The sequence below is a fragment of the Lissotriton vulgaris genome, chromosome 6, assembly GCF_964263255.1.
Source record: "Lissotriton vulgaris chromosome 6, aLisVul1.2, whole genome shotgun sequence".
NCBI classification, from domain to species: domain Eukaryota; kingdom Metazoa; phylum Chordata; class Amphibia; order Caudata; family Salamandridae; genus Lissotriton; species Lissotriton vulgaris.
In genome coordinates, this window is record NC_141694.1 from 1866230138 (window position 1) to 1866248747 (window position 18610).

Below are 18610 nucleotides of genomic sequence, written 5' to 3' on the forward strand. Positions count from 1 at the left end.
AATGAGTGCCAGATTTACTAATGATTCACACAACACAACTCAACAAGGCAACTCTCTGGTGGTAATCACCCTGAGCCGGTGCTTGGTTTTGGTTTAGATGAGGGTCTGTTAGAGAATATAGCATGGATAGTGACTAGGAGCATTTCTTTAAGGTTTGCTATTCAGCCCGAGTGGGAACTTGAACTGGATGCAGCAAATATGAGGAGAATTGAAACATTTCTCATCGTATCGACTGTTTAAGATCAAGTATTTCCTGGTCTTATCTTTGGCGCTGCTCCATATCTTGTAAATATGGGGCAACGTCAAGGGTGTTGTGGTGGAACGCCCAATGCAACACCAATTACCTGTCCCTTTCACTCTGAGTATAGCGTGAAAGAGTGCCTTTTTTACAAGGCGGTGTTAAACCACGGTAAGTGGCTTAACGCCGCCTTGTAAATCAGTTGAGGCCCTTATCGCCACAGGAATATCAAAAAAGTGACGTTCCTGTGCTGATAGGGGCTAGTACATATGCCCCTGTTTTTTTTGTTTTTAGGGACTGGAACTGTGACTTGTTTTCCATCAATAAATCAGTTCCATTCAGAATTGATTGGCCTCAAACCATGTCTTTTGTTCTGAATAGTAACTCCAGTGAGAATGATGTAGCTCAATAGAATAACAATTTTAACCACATTTAGAATTCATTTGTTTTTCTCTCTTTTTATATTGCCCAAATTTTTCACTTGCATTGTATTTGACATTAATATTGTATCTCATTTCTTTATTGCATTCTTTTTGTTCAATAAAGTTCTTCTTTAAACTAGAATTCATTTGTCTTGGATGCTCGAGAGTCAAACCTTGTGTAATAGTTAAGTTCTGGCTCCTACTGGAGCAGACGTACAGTAGTCAGGTTTTCATAGTCTGTTGCTTTTTATTTTACTCCTAACTTTGTCGCCGGGTTTTACCAGACATCGCAGACACCCAGCCACAAAAGGGATGTTGATTCTCCTGATCCATTGAGGCAGTCGGATGGGAATGAATAACCGTGGTAGGTTTGCTTTTTCTGAATCCAATGAAGAGGAAGATGCATTACCTGCTAAAGTAGAATTAACTTTCGGCATTCAGGGAAATTGACCTTCACAGTAAAAAATCGCATGCCTTTTGTTCGGAAATCTCAGAAAAACAAATTGAGCCCAGTCTTTCCATCCTTCAACACCAGCAACCTTATTATTTTGTGAAAAGTTAAAGTGTCAGGTCATGGAGTATCATATTGAGCATAAAAATCATCATCCAGTACCAATCCCGGTTTAGCCGCGATGGTGGAGATCACCCCATGGTAATAAAATGCCTCTGCATTCAACTTAATTTTGAATAAAATATTTTTTAGGGTTGCCAATAAGTTTTGCGTATTTGACAAATCCCCACTTTTTTGCCGAGTTTGTTAATGGACAGGTGCAGGGAGATCTGTTAAGGGGGGGGCTGAAAAATACATACTCCATAATTTGTTTAGAACACAATATTGCAAAAAACGCTGAACAGAATGTCACCATATTTGGCAGAAAGCTAGATCTTGGTCCAGAAAGAATGCTTGTTGTGATTGGTTAAAATACGTTCAGTAGTTTTTGAGAAATTAAGGTTCATATAGAATAGCTATTTGGATAGTTGGTGAGCAGATATGCTCAAAGTATCCAATTTGAAGCAGATTAGTGAATCCTGATTGGTTGTTGACAACTTGAACATTGTGTTTTGGCAGCTTATGCGAGGCTTAGGGATTTGGTCCCTTTGTCCTGAAAAATAATTGAAAACACAATCATGAAGGCAGAGTGAGCACAACCAGGCCCCTTAGGGGCGTCCCGAGCGAAACACGATTCTTGGACATGGACCCCATTTGAATGCACTGTAGTGAATGGCAACTTTTAAGGATTACGAAAAGGAGCACAAACTGCACTGACACACTCGCCCCCTCAAGAAAGCCGCAGGACAACATATCAAGAAAGCAAGCTGATTCACCCCTGTACTCCAAGAATCCAAAGCTCCTGCTGATGGCTTGAAAAGACATGAAGGAAAAGCATAACCTCAGAAACACGCACCGTCTACAGAGCAGCCACCACAGCACACCACCAACTCACCAAATCCACAAAGAAAAAATCCCATCAGCAATGAATTTGCCAAACCATGCAGCAAAACAAACGACGCCCCACCTTCCCAAGTCCTCCGCCACAGTCTATGCAACTATTTTTCACCTCAAGATTAAGATGATCTATGACAACTTCGATAACCAAGACCTACGCACCACTCCAGCTCCCCTTCCTAGCGACGCCACCCAACAGACCCTGCTCACTTGGAAACCACTTACAACAAAAGACACCTTGAAGACCATGAAGAGCATCCACTCTGGAGCAACCTCAGACCCCTGCCCACCCCACATCTTTCACAATACGCTGGACAATCAACTGCTCCCTTGAAACCATCACATTTCCAAACGACTGGAAACATGCCAAAGTCAATCCCTCCTGAAGAAACCCTCCACAGACGCGACAGACCTCAAAAACCTCAAGCCCATCTCCCTGCTTCCATTTACAGCCAACTTCATAGAAGCTAACAACGTCCTGGACATCTCCCTATCCGGATTCCGCAGCAGCCACAATACCGAGACAACCCTACTCGTTGCTACAGATGACATCTGCTCCCTCCTCGACCGGGGTCACACATGAAATGCTAGCATCTCACTAGACTCATTGCTCACAATAATTCTCAAGATCAACCCTGTTTCCTTGGGCTGCTTCAACAACCTCTTCTCTCATCAGTAGCAGCCTTATTTATTATTTCCATATACACCACACTTAAAATACACAAACATTTAGAAATTCTTAAGTCATAGTTATACCCTAAATGTATAACTTACCCACCACCTTTAAAATAATATAGCCTGATTTATTCTTTATCTACAAAAAAAGGTTAAAAACACAAAAATTAAAGTTAATAAATTATACTTATTCATTTAAGTTATAATTTACGCTAAACATTCAAATGATTATAATTTGCCCACCACTATCCACAGTGTCTTTAACTCGGTAGCGACACTACATTACTTGTTCCTACTCCATGCACTACTTACACCGTTTATATTATTTCCCTTATACCATGTAACATAATAGTATTTCCAAGAACACTAATGACATCACAAATCAACTCTTTTGTGAGGACACATAGCATGGTAGAGTGGAGAGTTATAGTTAATGTACTGTGGCAATCCAGTTGAATACACTGTGAATTGAGGTGCGCAAATTATAATAATTTGAATGTGTTGTGTAAATTGCAAAATAGAAAGAAAATTGGATCTCCTTGCCTTGAACTCATGCCCTCAAGACGTGACTCCAAGTGTCAGTTGTCTGACCTGCCGTTTGAGCGACAGAGACACATCAAGCTTCCAGAGGCCTGCCCTGCAGCTGCCCAGCTAACCAGCAATAATTGGATTTAGCAGGACCTGACTGAGCCCAGCTGCTGGCCTCTGCCTGAGTGAGTCCCGATTCCTAAGAGGAGCCCCTCAGGTCCTGATACCTTGGTTGGCGTCAGAGTGTAGTCCTCTGACTCAAGGAGAAGATACAGAGGTTCCCAACTCCTTGCAAACAAGTTTCTGCTGAACAACGACCACCCATGACAGCAACAGCTAAAGCTCCAGCAAAACCTGCACTTCGTGCCGACTGCGATCACCTGCGATGACCGCCAATGCAAAGTTGCAGTGAGACTTGCTCTTCATGCTGACAGCATCAGCCCGCTATGACCACTAACATGAAGCTCCAGCTACTACCGGGTCTTCACGCCAAACCAGTAACTGTCCGTGACAACCTAATCTTGCTTCTCATGCTGACAATGACCTCTTTGCGCCCCCCATGTGAACAACAGCTGCTCATGAAGACTTGAGGAGGTAACTCTTCAGATGGATGAACCTGGTCCATCCTTCCGCCCCTGCTTCATTGTGGCTGGAAGGAACGTATGATTTTCCCTTGGTCCAGCATAGTCATATAACCGTGAGTGACTCTGTGTGTATCTCTGGCTATTTTTACCTACAATTTAAAAAACACATATTTCCATGTGTATTAATTGGATTTTTGTTGTTTTGATTACATTTTATTTTTTACATTTTATCCTATTCCTTAATTGGTTTGGGATTTGTCTAGTGTGTTTTCATTATGATACTGTTACAGTGATAAAAGAAGTACTTTATACATTGCCTCTAAATTAATTCTAAATTCTTTTGTGCCAGACTAACAGATGATTAAGCACAGGTATATTTAGATACACTTGTGGTTCACCCTGACAAGGATTATGTTTATTATTTGAGTGGGGCTTCCACTCCTCTCAACTAATTAACCAATTTCTTACACATAATATGTTGTAATCTGCTCATTTCATAATCAAGTGCACGCTTCTGTTTTTGTTACCTCTCAAACCATTATAAATTATTTAAATCCCTTTGTATTTTGAAAGGCACTTTGTTTACTTGACTTGTTCATCAACTGCGATGGATTTATAACATTCTGCTCTACCCAGCTGCCAATCAGATTTTGGAAGTGTGCCTGAAAAATAATAATGTAAATTAAAAAACATACTTTTTTTTCTCAGTTACAGTGAAAACAGGAATATGCCCACCACCACCAGCCGAGTGTGAGCTCCAACTGCCTGCGCAGCAGTGCGAAGATGACCGTGATTGTCCAGACAGAAAGAAGTGCTGTTCCCAGTGTGGGATAAGGTGCACCAATCCTTCAGGTGTGGTTTGGTCGATATTTTGTAAGGATGGAGTAATGTTGGGGTTTGGTAAAAAATTACTCATTCGAAAGTTTTCGAAAGCTTGACCTTGGGAGAGAGCTGTTTCATGATAAGGATTCAGAAATAGTGTGCTTAAATTTCGAGATCATAGCTGAAGTCCCGGGTCAGGCACACAATTTGAAGAATGTTAACCCACTTGCAGCTCATGGGACTGAGTTGAGTCTAATTTCCTGGCTGTCATGGCTAGAGTGAGCACTTATTCAGGACTTTTAGAGTAACTCCAACATCCACAAGAGAGAAAGGGTCTGGATATTATGTTCTTGGTCTGCTTAGCAACCATAACAGGATTAGATGAGAACAAAGCATCCCCAAGGCAGTAGTGCTGTCTCTTCCTACTGTCTTTTTGTTTATATTTATAGCATTTTGAAGACAATCTAATCAGGGAATCCAGTTTCAGTGCGATGGGCAAAGTGTTCCTTCGGTGTTACACCGCCTCCGGACCCTGACTTGTTACTCCCCCATGAGATACGCTGTTCCTAGATCCAAGGGTTTTCTACAGCTCTCCTGAGATACAAAGGTTTACTACAGCACTCCCTAGATTGAGGAGCATACAACAGCTGTCTGGAGATACAAAGGCTCACTACAGCTCTCTCTAGATCCAAGAGCTTATTATAGCTCACACTAGATCCAAAGGCTTACTACAGCTCTCCCTAGATCCAAGAGTTTATTAAAGCTTGCACTAGATCCAAAAGCTTACTACAGCTCACCGTAGATCAAAGACTTTACTACAATCTCCCCTTAGATCCAAGAGCTTACTTGCACTAGATCCAGTGGCTTACTACAGCTGTTCCTAGATCCAAGAGCTTACTACGGCTTTCCCTAGATGCAAGGGCTTACTACAGCTTTCCCTATCAGCAAATTATAGAGGATAGTGGTGGTTTCATTTTCGCACCTCATGAGGAACAAGATATATACTGTGGGTATAGTGTAATTAATAAATAGTAAAATAATGGAGGATGATGCTATTTGGTTAAGACCTGCCTAATACCGGAGGTGTTATATACAGATTGGGACTAGGACCCCACCTTTAAGTAATATTTATAGAATTGGAAGCCAAAGCACTCATGTAGTGTCACAAGAGTATGACAGTATGAGATCCAAACAGTAAGGATTTTTATTAATCCAGTTTGTTCACATATGTATATTGCTGTGTTTTTCTGTACATTTAACTTTTTATAGAACCAAAATATATATATATATATATATATATATATATATATATATATATATTCACTGAAAAAACCATAGGTTATAGACCATATATAGTTAGGAATTTGCATTTACAAAAACATTGAAAATTCACTGAAAAAACCATAGGTTATAGACCATATATAGTTAGGGATTAGCATTTACAAAACTTTATTTTACTCGCACAAAACCATAGAAATTTGCATATATAGTTAGTTGCAATAACTATATATCGCGCACCCGCAATCCACTGCTGATGATGTCACATATTACATCATTCATGACATGGTCAGTGACATCACTGATGACATCACTGATGACATCATCCAGTGACTGTAAGTTTCTGTAAAGTTAAAATATGTCTTACATATTGAAGAATGAGTGGATGTATAAGTGTCTGGATGAAGGATTTAGTAGGTGCATGACTGACTGTATGAGTAAATGATTAAATGTGTCTCACTGAGTGCATGGGTTAGTGACTAAACTGTCTGAATGTGTGCATCAGTATGTCTGTTGTTGTATAAGATGCTGCATGTGTTGATCAGTAGCTATATGAGTAACTATATGGGTTATTGATTGGTTGCCCAAGTATTTGTATGGGAGACTGAGTGGGAGGTGTGTGACTCTGTGCATAGATGTGTGAGTAGTTGATTCACTATATGTATGGGTTCAAAAGTGCATGTGGAAACAGCTGTATGGGCGGTTGACTGTCTGCATGAGTGTATTTGCTACATGTCAAAGTAAGTACATATGTAAAACACAGTACATGTGAGAGTTGACATATATAAATAACTGTGCATAAGAGCCAGGGAATGTGTGAGTGGCTGTATGGATCATTGTGAACTTGTATCAGGGATTGTATAAGAGAGTAAATATGTGTTAGTATATGTTTGAATAAGTAAGGTGTGTATAACTGTATAGTTGAGGAAATGGAGAAGTGATTGATTCTTTTCATGACTGACTAGGTGTGTGAGTAACTCCATGGATGTGTGACAGTCTATGAGTGCCTGTTTACACTGAGTGTATCTAAGGTTATATTAGAGTCTGAAGATGTATTATCACATAAATGATATCATCAGTGATGTAATCAGTAATGTCAAATGAGATGTCAGTGATGTCATCAGTGATGTCATTTGAGATGTCATCAGTGATGTCATTTGAGATGTAATCAGTGATGTCATTTGAGATGTCATCAGTGATGTCATCAGTGATGTCACTGACCATGTCATGAATGATGTAATATGTGACATCATCAGCAGTGGATTGCGGGTGCGCGATATATAGTTATTGCAACAAACTATATATGCGAATTTCTATGGTTTTGTGCGAGTAAAATAAGGTTTTGTAAATGCTAATCCCTAACTATATATGGTCTATAACCTATGGTTTTTTCAGTGAATTTTCAATGTTTTTGTAAATGCAAATTCCTAACTATATATGGTCTATAACCTATGGTTTTTTCAGTGAATTTCATTGGTTTTTTAAAAGCTAATATCTATAGCTGTAAAATATATTCGTTATTACGTGACGTATCACGTAGCCACGTGAGACGCCTCATGACACGTCGCATAAACGTGACGTATCGTCTCTGCAGCGCAGACAAAACCCGTAACGTAAGCGCGCCGGAGCACGCTTACAGATATATATATATTTTTTTAACCTTAATTAGACAAAATCCACACGTGCACATATCTTGAGGCCTTGCAAAGGCACATCAAACAATTTTGCCAAGTTTGGTGGAAATCTATTCCTTTAAATTTTATTTTACTGTTTCTCTTGGTTTTCCCCTTGTTACGCTTACCGGAACGCTACCCGGTACGCAAACCGGACGCTCCAAAAACACAAGATGTCGGACTCCCGTTACGCCGCCGGTTAGCTGGGAAGCGCTCTACTGCGAAAAATCCCAATTTTTTTTTCTTTTGCCCCGCGGGGAACTTTAATAGCCCCCTCATCAATCCTAGGGGGTCAGGAGGGGTCTACCTTACCCTTTTCCTTCATTTACACCTTTTTTTTCCACCTCTTGTCTCTCGATCCTACCGAGAGACAAGATGGCGGCCGCTCCGGACTGTTTACAATGTTGACAGCCAATCAGCTTCTCCTCAGACTCCCGTTACGCTGCCGGTAAGCTGCCCAGTTAGCTGCCCGGTTCGGGTACCGGGACGCGCCTCTACGGCGAAAAATCCCAATTTTTTCTTTTTTTTTTTGCCCCGCGGGGCACTTTAATATCCCCCTCATAAATCCTAGGGGGTCAGGAGGGGTCTACCTTGCCCCCTTTCCTTCATTTCCCCCTTCGTTTTTCACCACCTCCTGTCTCTCGATCCTACCGAGAGACAAGATGGTGGCCGCTCCGGACTATTTAGAATGTTGACAGACACCGGAGAGCCAATCAGCTTCGCTTCGCAAAGCTCCGTTACGCGAAAAGTACGCAAACTGGTTCGCTATCCGGGACGCTGTCACATATATATCTGTTTTTTAAAACGTTAATTTCTCAAAATCCACTGGAGCACATATATTGAAACCCAGCAAAGGCACATCGGGCTAACAGTCCCTACAATTTTGCCAAGTTTCGTGTGAATCCATTCAGCCGTTCGAGCTAAAAGTGAGGCCAAACGCCCTATGGAAAAATGAATGGGAAAAACGCGTTTTGGGACCCCCCTTTTTTCTCGGCCCCCCCTTGACGAAACCCCCCCAAATTTTCAGAGGCTGCTCAGAAACAAAATGTGCCATTTTCCTGAAAATTTCAGCTGATTCCGTCCACAAACGCCAAAGTTATTAGACATAGAATTTTCAAAAGTTCCATAGAGAAAAAATCCTAATTATATATACCTACTGGCTATCGCCAGTAGGTAATATATATATATATATATATATATATATATATATATATATATATATATTCACTGAAAAAACCCTAGGTTTTACACACGTTATAGTTAGGAAGTAGCATTTAAAAAACCTATGAAATTCACTGGAAAAACCATAGGTTTGACACATGTTATAGTTAGCCGGACATTTTACTCATATAAAACCAATGAAATTCCCCGTTATAGTTACTTCAGCTAACTATAACTCGCGCGCCCGCAATGCACTGCTGATGACTTCACATATTACATCACTCATGACATGGTCAGTGACATCACTCATGACATCACTGATGACATCATCCAGTGAATGGGTTAGTTCTGAAAATTAAATATGTTTTATATATGTATATCTGAAGGTTAATGGAAGAAGAATTGAGCATGTAAGTGTATAAATAGCTGCTTTTTAGGTGAAAAATAGATTGTATTACTGACTGATTAAGTATATCTTGATGAGTACATGGGCTAATGAGTAATGTTTAAATATATACATATCTGTATCTGTCTCTCAGTTTCTATGTAAGTGGCTGCATGTGTTGGTGAGTAGCTATATGAGTGATACATAATGTCTATATAGGTTATTATTTGTTTGATTATTAGTTGGAGTGTCTGAGTGTCTAAGTGTCAATATGCTTCGTTGGGAGATCTTATGTAGTGCATAGATGCATGAATGAGTGACTTACTGTTTGTATGTGTTGTAGGCAGCATATATGCTAGACTGTATGGGTGAGTGAGTTTGTGTGGTAAAAGGCATATAGGTTATTATTTGTTTTTTTTCTGTATGAGTATATATATAACTGTCTAAGTGAATGAATAACTGTTTTAATAGTGTATTTCTGAGTAAGTACATATGTTTTAAACTAGTACATATAACTTATGTGTGAATAACTCTATGGTTGAGTGTCGGTGTGTAACAGGATGATCAGGATGTATCAGTGTATAAGAACATATGATGACTGAATACATATATGAGTGACTGTATATAATATATGATTGACTGTATATATCTGTTGATGAATAAGTGGTTGTGTATATAGATCTTCGAATTACTAAATAGGTGTGTTTTAAGTGGCATTGGTATGGCTATTGTATTGAAATTGTTATTTTCTACTTTTTGAGTGTCTGTAATAAAAGTTATATTAGGGTGAGTGAAGGTCTGCCACTCTTCCACAAGGATGATGTCATCAGTGATGTCATTTGAGATGTCATTAGTGATGTCATGAGTGATGTCACTGACCATGTCATGAGTGATGTAATATGTGAAGTCATTCGCAGTGCATTGCGGGCGCGCGAGTTATAGTTAGCTGAAGTAACTATAACGGGGAATTTCATTGGTTTTATATGAGTAAAATGTCCAGCTAACTATAACATGTGTCAAACCTATGGTTTTTCCAGTGAATTCCATAGGTTTTTTAAATGCTACTTCCTAACTATAACGTGTGTAAAACCTAGGGTTTTTTCAGTGAATTTCATAGGTTTTTGAAATGCTATTTCCTAACTATAACGTGTGTAAAACCTATGGTTTTTTCAGTGAATTTCATAGGTTTTTTGAATGCTAGTTCCTAAGTATGAAAGATATACCTGAAATAAATATCGACATACCAATCTTACGTGCACAACTGAGTGCACGCACCCACCTATTTATTTCATGAAAGCTTTCCAATTTAAACCTAATGAATTTCTTCATAGGCCAATGAAAGAACTTATAGTACGTTAAGACACTGAACCTAGGCTTTTTTTTTGTCATACAAACCTTTTAATTAAATGGAGCCGAATTTTTTTTAATCGTTCGTGCGTGACTGATTGTACACACCTTAATATTTTTTTTAAAAAATTTAAAAGGTTTTATAATTTAATAATTGTATACTTAAATCGAGCTCTAAAAATATGTGAAATCCGTATGTGTTTGAATTCACTTCTTTTCACGTTTTTAAACTTCACTAAAGAACATCGCTACTTCCAAATCACGTTCATAACTAGATAGTGTCACCGCCTACACGTCCTGAGAAGCGCATGTAAAGTCATGTGACTTGAAAACAACACTTGCAATTGGTTGTTGGTAGTTTCTATTCTGGAATTTACACGCAGCACTCCACCCACTTCCATCACTTTCTTTTCTACTCTCAATAGAGAACAACGTCGAACATCTTTCCGAAGACTTTGCTGCAATGGCTACCGTTCCGCATTCATCTTCCGAATCTGAAGGAAATGAGCGACCACCTTTGACTAGAAAAACGGAGGCCACGCTATTACCATCAGAAGTGACCAGCACATCTTCTGCAGAACGACCTGTATCTCCATTGAGTGCTGACATAGACTTGAAACCATATCTGGCGAACGTGCACATGAAATGCAAGAACTGTGGAAAACTTCTTGTATACGGAGAGCAAAGCTTTATTCTAATTAAACACAAAATTGAGAGTCATAAATGCTCCAAGAAAAGTTAAATTTCTTCACTTTATTTGGATAGTATGACATACTGAAAAATGTCGTAGCAACTTTAAGAAATCAAAAGCATCATAACACTTGTTTCCCCCCCCCAAAAAAAAAAACAGTTCTTTTCAGAACTAACTCTGTGTACCAAAACGAGCTCCAAGAGCATATTAGCTGATATTTTCTCGCCGCTTTCTTTTAGTGCGCGATCGGGTGCGCGCACCCACCTATCGCGTAGAGGCAGCGACACACGCATGTGAAGTCATGTGACTTTAGAACAACACTTCCAATTGATTCTTACTAGTTTCTATTCTGCAATTTACACGGAACACTCTACCCACTTCCCTGGAAAACCAGTTTATCGAAAAACTTTTAAAGCCTCCTCTTATGAAACATTCGACATCGTTCACATAGCAGTGTAGTAAATAGCACTATATACACTCCGTCCCTTAATTATAAGAGACTTATTGCTATGTGAGAACAACTTTTGTTTTCACGCGATAATGTGAAATGCTGAGCCTGTTACATAATTTTCTTTCACATATATGTTACTATTCTCCTTCGAGCACTAACACCGTAGAAAATACCACCAATAACGGTGATATTTATTACACCGAGAACGGGCGATTTGTATCGCTTAGAGCCCTTACAATTATAAAGTTTTATTTCCTAAGTCTCTGATCTCCAACTGTGCAACGTGGCTCCCCTGTGTTGTAATGAGGTCCATAGACAAAAACTACAGGGCCAGCATTATACACATGCACAGAACCACAAAACCACAAGAGCCACCATGTTAATATATATCCTTAATATAATAAACCTCTGAGAATGGATACATATTTCCGTGGCACCCCATAACAGAAATGTGGCGTCCTCTGACTATGCTCCATTACCAAACACCCTAACCCCCGCCCCCCTCACTCTTCACTAAACTCCGCACTCCACCTCACCCGGACCCCCTATTACAAACCCCCAACCTACCCTCCCTGCCCAAGCCCACCATGAACCTCAAACCGCCCCTGGAAAACTTATAAGACACAGGATTACTAAAACTCAAAGAATAGGCAACAGGCAGATAATCTAAATAGTACATAAAGGCACATATTTTTTCCATAATACTATTGAAAAACATGTTCTATTTTTTATAAATCTATCATGCATCTGACCCTCTAGAACCGCTTTCAAAACGTGAACTATAAACCTCTACATTTCATTTTCAAACCATACACTTTCAATTACATTTTTTTTTTTTACAATTCATGTAATGTTACACACCTTTTCTAAAATACACCAGTCCCTGTTATTTATAAGGATTTATTTTCAGTCTTCATCAGTGACACTTTTTTAACATATAATGAAAATCACTGTAACTTTTTAAACGACAATGCTAACGCGGTAAAAATAACCCTCCATTTGCTTTCCTTTAAGAATGCAGACTATCTACCCCACGCATGCGTATCTTGATATTTGCATTTGGCAGCGAATACCGACCTTGAATCGGAAGACATGAACAAGAGCTCCATTGTCACATTTAAAACTTAACGCAGCATCTGCTCACACACATATCTTTCACTTAGCTAACATTCACAGAAAACAGCATTGATGTAAAAAAAAATTGACCTTGCTTTACAACTTGCTCAAATGACTCTCTTATTTTTTAACGCATCCTCCACTTCAAGACAGGCTACTTTTTTGATAACTACTAAGCAATATGTAAGTGACTAGACTCCTAGAAAATTTATCAAGTCATTCTGCTCCTCTCCACTGCATAGCCGGCGACCTAATTCTGTGGAGTTGCTATACAACCGGCAGTGCTGCGCCGTTTCCTTTACCATCTTGGGAAATTCAAAATGGATGTCCCTCCTGCCTTCGCAAACGAGCCGGACCACTTAGAACTATTTCGACAGAGAATGCTTCTGTACTACGGCACCTTAGCACTCTCAACTTTGAATACTTCATATCGATTATCATTTCGATATTCGTATTTCACCTGTGTGCAGCCTGTATTTCATTGCCTGAGCTGTGATTTCACGTGGGCCCTGGATTTATGTCTCTGCAATTTGGTACCTCCTGAAGCGAATTACAATCACCTCATGAATCTGTTACTTGATCATGAACAGCTTTGTTACAACGGAGGGTTTATGGCCTTTGCAGCGATACAAGGAGTTCTGGGTCATTGGAATATATTCGCAGCGGCGCAAGATTTCCTAACAGAGAGCTACATCGAAAACCCACCGAGCTGCCCTATGATGGTAAAAGACGCTCCAATAATGAAAGATCATGAGTGCTCCTTTCCTCTTCTCAATTGGATGGCTGACATGTTTTCAGATAATAACAGTGATTTCTTGTTAGAAGCACTTGCTGCCTATTTTGCCTACACAAAGGACGGTTAACTCTTTCCTAACAGAGAACTACATCGAAAACCCACCGAGCTGCCCTCTGATAATAAAAGAGGCTCCAATTTTAACAGATCATGAGTACTGCTTTACTCTTTTCCATTGGATAGCTGACATACTTTCAAATGATAAAAGTGATTTCCTGTTAGAAGCAGAAGCTACCTATTTTGCCTAAACAATGCTTCAATAACTCTTATACAAGCCATTGACGTCCTCATTTCCTTTTGCTTCCCTATATTCTTCACGTTCTTTTCCATATTTTCTTTTGAAGAACAGACCTATTGCCTTTACTAACAGTGGACATTATGATTTCGTGCTGGTTAAATTTTGGTCTTTTATGTGGACTACATTTGTTTCTTCAGCTACTCGATTTTCAACTTTATTTTTTTACAGTCTAATCTCAACAATTCTATTGAATATCTTATCTAAGGTTATTTCAAAAGTACTCGATGCAAAACTCGCTAATATATGCTACATGTGCCCTAATTAATGTGTAAATTTTAAACGAGTTTTTTATAACTGTAAACGCCATTTCGCATCTCAACTGCTTATTTCCGCCTCACATGCCTCTACTCCTTTAATTTCCTATAAAATTATGTTTTTAAAATACTTTACAGAAAAATATGTTCTTTCAACAATATTTCCATTATTACTTGTGCTGTATTTCAAATGCAATACTGCAACCTTCAAAAGATATCTCAATACAGTAGTTCTCCTCAATAGTGATTTGCGCAGCATCCAACAGATTACATACATGCACCTCTCACCATTTTATCGCTTTTGGCGCCTTTTTTTCCCCTCACACACTGACATAACACAAACTTGATAGTGCTTCGCATGTAGACAGCTGATTCATAAAGTAATGATGTATAACCACTTGCATTTTCATATATCGTTCCCTAACTGAAAGACCAGAGACCTTCTTCCATTTATTAAAATATGATATACTTCCTTATAAGAGTGTACAATGTTTTTTTCCAACTATATTCATTTTTCTTCAACTATAGCGTTTGTATTCCATGTACTACTGACAATACCAATTACTGTGTTTTCTGCAATTTCTGTACTCATATTACATAATGATTTGCCTTTAAAACAGTACATTTCTAAATAAACATTTCAAATATTCACGGTTTCTCTTTTAATCCATAATTTCAACTGAAATGATTTCATATTGAAAAACTATTCATGGGTCCACATAACCTTAATTGTAGTCACTGTGGACCTTATTTATGAAGACCTTCCGCCGCCGGTGCCTCATTTTTTAAAATGGGAAAAAGTGACGCACCGGTGGCGCAAGGCCTTCATAAATAAAGTCCTGAATGTTTTCTTTTCTCGACCTTACTTACTGATACTAGAACCTGCAAGCCAATTACGGCCCGTGAACTCTTTCTTAGTAGGTCGCGCACCGTACAGACAGTTGTACCTCTGTTAAAAAAAATGTTTTACTGTTACCAAACACCGCCACAGTTCCGCTTCACTCAGAGTTAATCACTGCTCCCACGCTTCTACAGGCCAGACGCTATGCCGTATTTCTCTCCTTATCACCCTTTCATCTCCACAATAACAAACAGTTCTCCGCCTGCCACCACAGAACAGAGTCAGATGCAGAGGCACCAAAGAGTGAACCCATCACCAACTGCCATCTCCAGCTGTTTCCATGGTTACACCTCATTCTGCACCTTGCTGAAGGCAGAGGTCAAAAGTTCATGTCTCAACGTTCTACAGCAAACTAAGAACACTGTTTTCCCTCCTGAAACACCTGCCAATCCACAACTCTGTTACATGTCTTTTTTTTTCACACCCAATAGTACTTTTCGTTTAACATAAACATTAACATGCAACGTACTCTTCAATCTCCACTTATTACAATCAACCAATCATTTTTATCTTTTTAACCACACCCAGCCTCTTCCTTTTTCTTTATTTAGAATTTCAACTTCTAACTACCATTCCACTTCCAGAACCGATCGGAGGACGACTACAAATCCCTTGAAAATGAAGGTCTGGCTAATAGGACACAGTTATATTCACTGGAGTGAAAAATATGCAGTAAGCAGACGAATTTGCAACCTCGGCTTACCAAATGTACACATAACATGGATTGCCAAAAGAGAATTGAAATGTCACCAATTGATTCCATTGGTGAAAACTTTTATGCATCTCCCAGAACCAGACCTTATAATTGTGCACTGTGGTGGGAACGATCTAGGCACAATCACTGGGGTAGGTCTGGAAATGCTTCTAAAAGACACCTTTCGACAATTGATGACACTTTTTCCTCGATCTGCCTTGGTATATTCCAATATATGCCAAAGACAGAAATGGAATTGGTCCAATCAACATTGTGCACAATTTGAGAAAGCAAGGAGACATGTAAATAAATCTGTTTCTGCGTTCCTCAGAGATTATAGCATGGGTTCTATTTACCACAACAACTTGCGATACCACATGCAAGACGTCTATAGGAGAGACGGTGTTCATTTCACGAATGAAGGAAACAGAATCTTCCTCTGCAACATCAGGCTCTGCATCGGTACTTACTTATAAATGCAGAAAACACTCAATTAACACAAGGGCTCTTTTCAGAGCCACCTTATATCTAAGCACTCAAACTTCTGATTTATCTCCATTTTCACACTCTTGTAAATAGGTGTGCGCGACCGGGTGCGCGCACCCCGTATTTTTTTTCGGAAAAAAATTATGTCTTTTCGCGTTTAAGGGCCTTACTGCACACCCCGAGAAAACCTACGCAGCAAGACAATCTCTACCTTCTCCCCTTTCCATGTTTCCACGCTTTGAAATGAACAATATATTTACTCGCAGTGACAAAATGGCGGACAAAACTTCCTGATTTCCTTCGAATCGAACGTTAACAGACGTCACGCAGCAAAAAAAATTCCGCTCACGCGCAGCCGCTTGAGTGCGCGCACGCGTGCGCGCCTATAGATATATAATTGACTTTAACTTTAATTTTCTCAACAACTACTGAACAGATTTACACCATTCCAAAAAAAGCGTAATCTGCGAACCGGACTCTACAGTTTTGCCAAATTTCTTATAAATCCATTCAGCCGTTCGACCTGTAGCCGAGTCTAAAGGTCCTATGGAAAATAACATGCAGAAAACACGTTTTGGGACCCCCCTTATATCTCAGCCCCCACTTGACCAATACCCCCCCAAACTTTCAGGGAAGGAGCGCAACGGACCGAGCCATCTTCTTTGAGAAATTCGCTAAGATTCTTCAACCAGGGCCAAAGTTATTCCAAATAGAATGTTGAGGATTTCCTATGGAAAACAATCCTAACTATAACTACCTACTGGCGACCGCCAGTAGGTAATATATATATATATATATATATATATATATATATATATATATATATATATATATATATATATATATATATATACATATTTATTTATTTATTTACAGCATAGTGTGTGCTAACAGACAAAGCCTACATCCTGGGGGTGGTGTTGCTATTATATACAGATCCCACTGGACTGTCTCCTCTTTCCCTTATAATCAATTGGAAGTCATTGAAGCACTTCCTTTTTGTATTAAAACCACGCCCAATTTCACCTTTTCTGGCCTTCTGGTTTACCGTCCCCCCAACTCTAAAACATCTCATCTCCCTGCTTTCCTAGACTACGTCCTACAAGCCACACTGCGATACGCCAATTTCACCCTCCTTGGGGACTTTAATCTCCATGTTGACAATACCGAGGACTCTACCTCCCTTTATTTTGTGTCCACTCTAGCAGATGGAGGACTAAATCAACTTATTAGTTGCCCTACACATAAAGCAGGCCACACCCTCGATCTGATCTGCACCAACCTGGACGGTCTGACTATCAGTGATCCTGTTCCAGTAACATGGTGGGATCACCTTCTTGTCCCTTTTTTGTTCTCCTGCCATCGCAAAGATCGCCCCATCTGTCCGGTCAAACTACAGAGCAGAAATTGGAGTAAGATCTCCCCTGACAGCCTTGCTCCTCTCCTCCAACCTACTGACCTGTTAGATACAAGTTCTGATCTAGATACTCGCTTGACCAACTTTAACGATCGGATCTCTACTATAATCAACCTTCTGGCCCCTACCAGGCCCATCAAAACCTATCGCTCCACTCCATCGGCCCCATGGTATTCTAATGACCTCCGAATTCTCAAATCAGAATGTAAACATCTTGGGAGACGTTGGAGAATAACCTATTCACCCAATCGTAAATCTATTTATAAGTCTGCCTTAAAAAATTATAGGAAAAAGATCATTGAACATAAAAGAATTTTTCTTGAAGGAAAAATTAATCGTTCACAGGGCTCATCCAGGGAAATATTTGACATAGTCAGATCTTTTACGGATCCCTTGGCTTTAAAACACCCTCCAATGGTGTCGCAGATCCTCTGCGATAGCCTTTCTGATTTTTTTGAGAATAAAATAGCTACCATTTATGATTCCTTTCCCAATAACACCCACGTAAACATTAGTTCCACCACCTCTCCTATCCCAGGTCTTAGGTTTACGTTCTCCGATTTTAAAGAGATTACTCTGGATCAATCTCTTATGGAACTTCTAAAAAGCAAATCTGGCTCTCCCCTTGACCCCTGGCCTGCTAAGCAATACAAGTCCCTAGCTCCCATCCTCAATCAAACCTTGAATGGAATCTGGAATGACTCGCTTCAGGCAGGAGTATTCCCTGATTCCTGGAAGCATGCGCGACTAGTCCCCATAATCAAGAAAGCTAACGCCGACCCTAGTGAACCCTCCAACTACAGACCAATCTCTCTTTTACCAGCCCCCGCTAAAGTGCTCGAAAGACTCGCTCAACAACAATTAGCGGGTTTCTTAGAAACATCAGGTGCCTACCATGATTCTCAGCACGGCTTTAGGCCAGGATACAGCACTGAGTCTGCACTAATCG

At 39.7% G+C, this 18610-nt stretch overlaps 1 protein-coding gene across 4 annotated transcripts in view; it reads left to right on the forward strand.

The window, feature by feature from the left end:
- LOC147709692 (uncharacterized) overlaps positions 1–18610 on the forward strand; it is a 156887-nt gene that overhangs the window by 84693 nt on the left and 53584 nt on the right. For 2 of the 4 annotated variants that reach the window (XM_086928204.1, XM_086928207.1), the window contains one exon: positions 4603–4746. The exons of 1 other annotated variant lie outside the window; for it this stretch is intronic. In XM_086928204.1, the coding sequence (XP_086784330.1) occupies positions 4603–4746 (144 nt within the window). The remainder of the gene's footprint in view (positions 1–4602; positions 4747–18610) is intronic. One more of the 4 variants, XM_086928205.1, reaches the window with a different exon arrangement.